The 10,120-nt window shown below is 37.8% G+C and overlaps 1 protein-coding gene across 1 annotated transcript in view; it reads left to right on the forward strand.

Moving 5' to 3' along the window:
• The window catches only part of BACH2 (BTB domain and CNC homolog 2), a 378,746-nt gene extending 369,047 nt beyond the window's left edge, over window positions 1-9,699 (forward strand). Inside the window, exon 7 of the mRNA XM_073589560.1 lies at window positions 6,270-9,699. Coding sequence (XP_073445661.1) covers window positions 6,270-6,743 — 474 coding nt within the window. The 3' untranslated portion in view covers window positions 6,744-9,699. The remainder of the gene's footprint in view (window positions 1-6,269) is intronic.
• The last annotated feature ends 421 nt before the right edge of the window (window positions 9,700-10,120 follow it).

Consider the following 10,120-nt stretch of genomic DNA (forward strand, 5'->3'; position numbering starts at 1 on the left):
GTGAGCACTCCATACCATTCTTGTAGAATAAGATAGGGCCATGAATTGACATATTGATATGAATATAAGCATAGTGAGCTGCATATTATTTTTGAGATAAAGACTGTAACTCTTCCAGCACCTTGATTTTTGGGGGGCCTAGTCAAGCACAATAGCAGGAAAGGATCTATCGATGTACAACAAAGAACTGGACACATGTGGGTAGAATTACTGTTTCAGACTTTTTTTGTGCTTATTATGTGACATGTTGGTTATAATTTAGTGTGATTTATTGATCGGGTGCACCTCGTTGCATGAAATTGACATATCAGAACTAGTGATGAGCGAATGTGCTCGGATAAGGCCTTATCCGAGCATGCTCAGGTGCTTACCGAGTGTCTTTGGTGTGCTTGAATAATATGTTCAAGTCCCCATAGCTGCATTTCTCGCAGCTGTACGACATCTGCAACACATGCAGTTATTGCCTAACATACAAGCAATCCATGCATCTGTTGCGGCTGTCTAACAGCCACAAAACATGCAGGTGCAGGGTCTCGGACATATTTTTCAAGCACTCCAAAAGACACTCGGTTAGTACCTGAGCATGCTCGGATAAGGCCTTATCCGAGCACATTCGCTCATCACTAATCGGTACATTTATTGCAAAAAAAGGAGCAAATAGCATTAAACATAGTAATAAATTCCTTTTCTAAGAAGGAATTAAAAAACCAGAAGGAGATGCACTATAACAAGTATGATCCAGCAATATCTAAACACAGGAAATGTAGTAAAAAATTAAAAACAATGATATAATAAAGTTACAATTTCAGTTATACTGCAGGATGAGCTCTAAAAGAAAATTTAAAAAACTATTTCAGATTTTTTTCCAGGCCTCCTACCAAAAAAGTGAATGAAAAAGTGATCAAAAAGTCATATAATTTGTATAATAGTTTAGTATAATTTATCCCACAAAAAACTAATCCTCACACAATATCGTCTATAGAGAAATGAAAAAGTTATGAATTTCAGAATATAGTGAACAAGAGTTTTTTTTGTTTAAAAAATCATTTTTGATGTAAAAGTAGCAAAACAGAATAAAACCTTTTGTACATTTTTGGTGAGTCCTAAGCATATTAACCCAATGAATAACGATAAAATGTCTATTTAAAAAAAATTCAGAATTAAAGTTATTTGTTGATTTTTGTCTCCAAATAAAAGTGTAATAAAAAGTGATCAAAAAGCTGCATATACCATTAAATGGTACCAATAAAAACTGCAGTTTGTCACGCAAAGAATAAGCTCCACTGACAGAAAATTGTAAAACTCAGGAGTCTCAGAATATGGAGACCAAAAGACAAGTGATTTTTTTTCAAAGTTTGTATTTATTGTACAAATAATAAAAATAAAGCTGTATAAATCTAGTATCGGCATGTTCTTACCTACAGAATAAGGTCAACACTTTATTTGTGCAGCACGGTGAATAGTATAAAATTTAAAATGCAGAAAAGAGTGACAGAATTGCTGTTTTGTTTGTATTCCTCCCAACTAAGAGTTAATAAAAGTCAATAAGTTATATGTGCAATAATCTGATTCCACTGACAACACAACTTATCCTGAAAGAAACAGGTCCTCATACGACTGTCACCACAAAAAAAATATGGGTCCTACAATGTGACAATAAAAAAGTTAAAAATAAACCAAACTGTTTTTTTCTTAAAGGCCAAAATTAGCTGTGAAACTAAGGGATTAAAAGTATTTAATAGTATTTAAAGAGGTCCTCCTCTTTGGACTGCAGTATATTAAAAGTAACAAGGACGATAAGAACATAGGGAAGTGCTCCACTGCTGGAATCCGAGCAATCAGTGGTTATTAATAGGAATGGCCACTAACTTTCAAACGATCAGTGTTCAATCCCTGAGACCCCAAATTAATGAACGAATTAGCTGCAGCATGTGCTGTTTACACAGAGACAGCCCTGTACATACACGTGTGTACATAGCACTCAGTGGCGTAACTAGAGTTTGATGGGGCCCATTGCAATATTCTGACCTTGGGTCCCTCCCCCATGTTGGTTATATGTATGGGCCCTTGTAGCGTCCAAATTCCACACTTCTCCCATACTGAGCTCTTTCCTGGCCCTATCCTGATATATATACATATATATATCTCCCCATCCTGATATATGTACAGTTGTGGCCAAAAGTATTGACACCCCTGCAATTCTGTCAGATAATACTCAGTTTCTTCCTGAAAATTATTGCAAACACATTCTTTGGTATTATTATCTTCATTTAACTTGTCTTAAATGAAAAAACACAAAAAGAATTGTCCTAAAGCCAAATTGGATATAATTCCGCACCAAACATAAAAAAGAGGGTGGACAAAAGTATTGGCACTGTTCGAAAAATCATGTGATGCTTCTCTAATTTGTGTAATTAACAGCACCTGTAACTTACCTGTGGCACCTAACAGGTGTTGGCAATAACTAAATCACACTTTCAGCCAGTTGACATGGATTAAAGTTGACTCAACCTCTGTCCTGTGTCCTTGTGTGTACCACATTAAGCATGGAGAAAAGAAAGAAGACCAAAGAACTGTCTGAGGACTTGAGAAACCAAATTGTGAGGAAGCATGAGCAATCTCAAGGCTACAAGTCCATCTCCAAAGGCCTGAATGTTCCTGTGTCTACCGTGCGCAGTGTCATCAAGAAGTTTAAAACCCATGGCACTGTGGCTAACCTCCCTAGATGTGGACGGAAAAGAAAAATTGACAAGAGATTTCAACGCAAGATTGTGCGGATGTTGGATAAAGAACCTCGACTAACATCCAAACACGTTCAAACTGCCCTGCAATCCGAGAGTACAACAGTGTCAACCCGTACTATCCATCGGCGTCTGAATGAAAAGGGACTGTATGGTAGAAGACCCCAGTTCTTACCCCGAGACATAAAAAAGTCAGGCTGGAGTTTGCCAAAACTTACCTGAAAAAACCTAAAATGTTTTGGAAAAATGTTCTCTGGTCAAGTAGAGCTTTTTGGGCAAAGGCATCAACATAGAGTTTACAGGAGAAAAAAAGAGGCATTCAAAGAAAAAAACACGGTCCCTACAGTCAAACATAGCGGAGGTTCCCTGATGTTTTGGGGTTGCTTTGCTGCCTCTGGCACTGGACTGCTTGACCGTGTGCATGGCATTATGAAGTCTGAAGACTACCAACAAATTTTGCAGCATAATGTAGGGCCCAGTGTGAGAAAGCTGGGTCTCCCTCAGAGGTCATGGGTCTTCCAGCAGGACAATGACCCAAAATACACTTCAAAAAGCACTAGAAAATGGTTTGAGAGAAAGCACTGGAGACTTCTAAGGTAGCCAGCAATGAGTCCAGACCTGAATCCCATAGAACACCTGTGGAGAGTTCTAAAAATGGCAGTTTGGAGAAGGCACCCTTCAAATATCAGGGACCTGGAGCAGTTTGCCAAAGAAGAATGGTCTAAAACTCCAGCAGAGCATTGTAAGAAACTCATTGATTGTTACCGGAAGCGGTTGGTCGCAGTTATTTTGGCTAAAGGTTGTGCAACCAAGTATTAGACCGAGGGTGCCAATACTTTTGTCTGGCCCATTGTTGGAGTTTTGTGTGAAATGATCAATGTTTTGCTTTTTGCTTCATTCTCTTTTGTGTTTTTTTCATTTAAGACAAATTAAATGAAGATAATATCAAAGAATTTGTGTTTGCAATCATTTTCAGGAAGAAAAAGTATAAAGTATTATCTGACAAAATTGCAGGGGTGTCAATACTTTTGGCCACAACTCTATACCCCATCCTGGTATATATACCGTGTATATATCCTCCATCCTGGTATATATGTTGCCCTTTCTCGACCCATTCTTATATATATATATATCCCCCATCCTGGTATGTACTGTATGTCCCTTATCATGGGCCCCATCCTGGTATATATATCTCCCATCCTGGTATATATGTCCCGTACCCTCTGGCCCCATTCTGTTATATATATACCCCCTATCCTGGTATATGTCCCCAGTTTTACCACTGTTTTTCAATGCCAGAAAATTCTTTTCACCTCCTGCTGCTCCCCTGCAGCACGGTGTCCACTTCTGAAGCCGGCAGCTGACTTCAGTGTGCAAACGTCACTGCATGCTTGTGTGCATGACATCGCTGCCATGCACACCCAGTCACGTGCATGCAAATGTCAGCTGCTGGCCTGTCATTGGTAGATAGCGTGTATTACAGCGCATTGACCCGAGGACGCACATCATGTTGAAGTTTGCACTGGCTACAGCGAACCCCTGACCTACACGAGCCCAGTCATAACCTCCGCGACCCCGATATTTATGCCCCTGATAGCATGACTGCTGTTTAGTCCCATTCATTTCTATATAACTGAGCAGCAGTCACAGCTCAGACACCTTTGTGGACAGTGAGCTATTGCTATGTAAGAACATGGAATTTAATAGAACAAAGGTTAGGAAATGAAAATCTTCTTATGATTGGTTTTCAGTGTCTAAAAAAAGGAGAATATTTTTAGGACCAAGATTTATAGAAAATGTATCAATTATACTATGTATAGTGATTTATGTGTGGCTTAAAATACTATATGTTGCAATCTTAGGCTACAGTCATACATCCACATGACACGTTCTAGTGCTGTAAGTATATTCACTGACATTGCACTGACTCATAGAGTATTATATACGTCAGTTTTAGCAGTAGGTCCATGTATGTGGTCGTCAGACTCAGATCATGTGCTATTCTCATCCATTTTGTGGATAAGACACAGCCATTAAAGTCTATGGGGATTCGTGAGACATGAGTGAAACTAGGAAGACATAGTTTGCAGCTTCATAGTTCCATCTGAGTTTCATCCTATTTTAACTGGTACTTTGTTAAGAGTCAATGAATGAAAAAGGTCAATCTACCTGCTTCAGTTAAAAAAAAAAAGGTATGAGAAAAAACTGATGCAACAAGGTTGATCGGTTTGTTTCTCTCGGTAGTAACACAAAGATTGGTAAATCTAGCCTAAAGTAGAGTAAATATCATACTAATTGAATAAAGCATGAGACGATTTTTGTCAAAAATTGACAAATAAGATCTCACCCAAATAATTAGATATAAAATAAAGCAATAGGTGAAAAATAAAACAGAACTTTTAATCCGTCAATTAAAAGACTACTAACATATGTCACCCAAATGTGAATAAGATGCATAAAAAATGCCAATCTGATGGGTGAGCCCTAAAAGAAGGGGAGAAAACCCACCTAGATGCTTTAAAGATATAAGTTGTCACCTAATAGTCTGTAATACAGGTGAACAAAAACTAGAAGGTACAGCAATAGAAAAATATTCTACTCATGAATGCCATAACCTGATTGCACATATATATACACCATGCAAAAAAAATTGCCAAAAGGGTCTCTCAGGACCATATATTTAGACAATCAGGTGAGATAATAAAAGGAACAATCTCACCGAGTAAGATGATGGGTCGGGAGTCTCCAAGGATCCACTGTTCGGTCCGAATGGAGGACAAATAGGGGAAGACAATACCCTGTCACATCCCTGAGGGGCTAGCAATCAACTAATCCCCAAACTCCCGCCCTTACAAGGGCAGTCCACAGCTAACCATAAATTGCACATGCCCTGCACTTTCCCTAAGGGGGTGTCCCTTAGGGAAAGTGCAGGGCATGTCCTTGTTGGGCAGGAGTTTGGGGAGTAGTTGATTGCTAGCCCCTCAGGGATGTGACAGGGTATTGTCTTCCCCTATTTGTCCTCCATTCGGACCGAATAGTGGATCCTTGGAGACTCCCGACCCATCATCTTACTCGGTGAGATTGTTCCTTTTATTATCTCACCTGATTGTCTAAATATATGGTCCTGAGAGACCCTTTTCGCAATTTTGTTTGCATGGTGTATATATACAGTATATATATATGTGCAATCAGGTTATGGCATTCATGAGTGGAATATTTTTCTATTGTTGTACCTTCTAGTTTTTCTATTACAGACTATTAGGTGACAACTTATATCCTTAATGCATCTAGGTGGGTTTTCTCCCCTTCTTTTAGGGCCCACCCATCAGATTGGCATTTTTTTATGCGTCTTATTCACATTTGGGTGACATATGTTAGTAGTCTTTTAATTGACGGATTAAAAGTTATGTTTTATTTTTCACCTATTGCTTTATTTTATAAATATCATACTAATACAGCTTGACTTGTTTAAGGTGTGTCTGATAATACAAAGGTTTGCGATAAATTAGCTTTCTTTTTTTCCATTAGGTGTGTGAAAAAGAAAAGTTGTTAACTGAAAGGAACCAGCTAAAGGCCTGCATGGGAGAGCTACTAGACAACTTCTCTTGCCTATCCCAAGAAGTATGTAGAGATATTCAGAGTCCAGAGCAGATCCAAGCTCTACACAGGTACTGCCCTGTTTTGAGGCCTATGGATCTACCCACAGCTGCTGCATTCAACCCTTTACCAGCAAGAATAGAGCAAAAACTTATGTCCCAGGACGTTGGAGAAAACATGCAGTGCTGCAATGAGCAAGGTCAAGTACAGCTTGGAGGCCACTCAGTTTCAAACAGTATACCAGAGAATTGCATAGCGAGAAATGTGGAGGGATCTGAGCTTGGTACTTACTCAGAGAGGGAGACGTGTTTGGAACAGAACAGTCAAACAGTGACAGTAGACTTCTGTCAGGAGATGACCGAGAAATGTACAACGGATGAACAACCAAGGAAAGATTTCTCCTAGTGATGTTACAACTGCACGGTCAACCAGAAGTCACCCGTCAGCCTTTGGCTGCCACTGCCTCCAGAAGACATTATTGGTGCACACTACAGCAGTCTTAGCAGCAATACTGGTTTATAAGTATTTTCCTCCTCTCTGAAAGTTGGAGATCCTTTTACGATGGTGCTATACCTTGCTCAGGCAAGGTACAAGACAGTGGCTGCACTGTCCTCCTTGTGTTCTCTAATATTTGTTAATGTATTCTAATTTCAGATCTTAACAGGGATGGATTTAATACTCATGAAGACCCGACAGCAGCTTATATTCTCAGTGACTCAGTCACAAAACCTATCTCAGGAATTTCCTCAGAATGTTCATTTGTTTTCATTAAAGACCGCTAATCAAGATTTTATAGGTGAACTGTATATAAGTTCTATGTCCATATGCAAAAGTTCACGCATCCCTCGGTGTTCACAACCTGAAACTGGAAGTCAACTCTTTATTTCTGTTCATACAATATCCTACATTCCTTTTTATGTCATTGATGCCACAGACTGCTCCTTATATTTTATTTTTCAGTCTGACACTATCATTTAGTTTTTAATTATTTATAAACCGCTGTATTGGAAAAATTTTTTTATTATTATTACACATGAGCTTTTAGCGCAACACGGCGCCAGTCTCCATTTCAACCAAGCCGTACTTTTGTACGATTTTTTTTCTTACTGAGTTTCTCCTATCCACATGCACTGAGTTTTGCTGTTGTGTGTAAATTTAACATGACTACATATGCATTGTTTGTATAACAAAGAAAACAAAAAAAGAAAGAAAATACTCAGGATATTAGGATTTTAGGAACATTTTCTTGCCAAATATTGCAATTACCATATAGTGTAAAATTTCTATTCAAATTTTCCCTAGACCCGGTTACTTTAAAACTGTTCTGAAGAAACAACTTGGATTGATGTCATCTCGGGATTTCTGTAGGTTAAATATATGAAAAAGTAAGAATGCTGAAGGGAGTTTGCAGTCCATCAAACCAATGAAAATCACATACCTCATATTAACAAATGCAGGAATTCTAGAACATGTTTTTTTAACACATCCTACTTTTTCTTTTCTTTTTTTTTTAATTCGTTTTAGATTCTGTTTTTTGACCGAATCTTATCCTGGTTTCCCTGGGTGTTTTCCTTAATGACACGGCCGCAAACAACTTCTATGTTGGATCTCATGAGGATTTGCTCTATTGCTGGTATTTAGCTATTGAAAACGTAAAAACGGCAGAATTACTGTAACTGTTTGTTTGACTTGTTGCTATGCAAATGTGACGCAAGGCAGCTCAGATGTATATTGAAATATTGACCATGTAGTGCACACATGTGCTGCAGCAGTCCGTCAGTTTATTAAGCTTGGCAACGCGTATTGTCTCATTTCCCTGCTTTGCCTGTAACATAAAATGACAACAAAATTGCTATTGAGTATATCAAAATACTCAATTGTGATTTTTAGCTTGAATAAGTAGTGACTTTGTCCTCCAGATTCTCCCCAAATACTGTCAGGTGTCAAAGAATGCCTTTTATCCACCCATCTGTACCCCATTCTAGAGTGTTAAGTATCGAGATGGTCAGAATTGCTTCCACCACATTAGAATGATTGGGGTAATGGTTAATGAAATACTGTTTATCTGTAGATTATACTGTATTTGTAATAATATTTAACATACTTCTATTTGGAAATCTCTGCATTATGAGAATTATAACTAGTTCTCCAAATATTTCTTCCACAGTTATCTGATAGTGTTATAGTTAGCGAAAACCATGAAGTATTATCAGATGGCCTAAAGCCGTACAAGTAAAGTCTCACAGTTTGCTATGCTGAAGAAAGACTATGAAGAAACTGATGAGTAGGTTAATGTGTTGTCCCCTCCTGTACTTCCCTTTTATAGTCTGTATGATAAACCCCCACTCTTCATTGACGTTGTGTTGATGGCATTGAGTTCTGTAACTATAATACCAAAGTATGTTTAGAGGGAGCATGTCGTATTAATCCAATGCATGATTTCAGCTGTGCTCCACATGGAAGCATACCACATATATAAGATGCATTTTCCCCATAGCCCATTCCAACTTTGTGAGGACCGATGGTCTTTCTAAACCCCAAATCTGACTTGTAGCATTTTAATTTCTAGATAACTTAGTCAAAAAAGTGAACATTCATTTTACAGCCATTTCTTGCCATTTAAATGTGTATTGCCATCAGCCATTGTACATCAAAAATAGTATGGTACCAGATATTGGCCAAAACATCTTTCTGTAGTTAAAGGGAATCTGTCAGCAGGTTTTTTTACCTCATCTGGGAGCAGCATAATGTAGGAAAAGAGAAGCTCAATCCAATGATGTATAATTTTCTTTACTGGGGGCAGCATTTGTGAAACTATCAAAGTTCTTAGATGTAGCATGAAGTAGAGCTGAGTAAGCTAACCTCACCCACACCAAGCGCTCTGTGTAGATTGTCTATTGACGGTGAACTGCTTATCATAGGAGGGGGCGGAGTCAGACTAGGAGTTAGGTGCACATCAATGCTGGCAATGATAAACTCCTAATAAAACCTTCAGTGAAAGTAAACAACAGCACAGTCATCACTAAATTCAGTGTTTCAGACCCTATCTCCTGCTGTCTTCAGATTACATAGCAAAAACCTGCTATGAGATTCCCTTTAAGTGATTTGTATAAAAAAGACAAAAGTGTTATTTGTGCATTTTGTTGGGAGCGCTTCCTTTCCTGAATGGGTTTGGGCAGTTGAACCAGGTAACTCCTGTAATGTTATAATATCCTTTTCAGACTCTAGCTTAGGTACAACAGAAAGCAGAATGATAATTAATAAGTATATATTTACCATGTGTGTTGATCCAAGTGATCAGGGTTTGGCTTACAAATATGAACTTTCCTTAATACAAAATAAAATACTTATGTCCAATGTATCTGTCAGCCATCAATAACCTATAGACTCCCTGGTTACAAAAAATAATAGTACATTAATTACACATTAATGTTTTGGATTGAATTATAAAAGATTGTACTGAATTGTATAACTTAACACAATCCACGAAAAAGAAAAATTGATGACACTTTACTGATAGTGGTAGAAATCCTATAGCTTATGTTAATTAAATGTTAAAAAGTTAACAAGCGAAAATATTTCTTAAAATTTCATTTTCTGTATTGCATCACAATTTTCCAATAATTCAGGTTTTTGCTAGAGACTCTGTGAATACTTAAACTCTAAATTTGTAGTTATCTTTAATTATCATAACAAAAAAAAAGGAAATTTTAGGACAAGCAAAGCAAGTTTACTTTACAGAAATAGGACAACACGTGGAAAATCCCACATGTGATATATTC

This window comes from Dendrobates tinctorius, unplaced genomic scaffold, assembly GCF_039654945.1.
Source record: "Dendrobates tinctorius isolate UK_male_01 unplaced genomic scaffold, ASM3965494v1 ptg000111l, whole genome shotgun sequence".
Taxonomy (NCBI): Eukaryota; Metazoa; Chordata; class Amphibia; order Anura; family Dendrobatidae; genus Dendrobates; species Dendrobates tinctorius.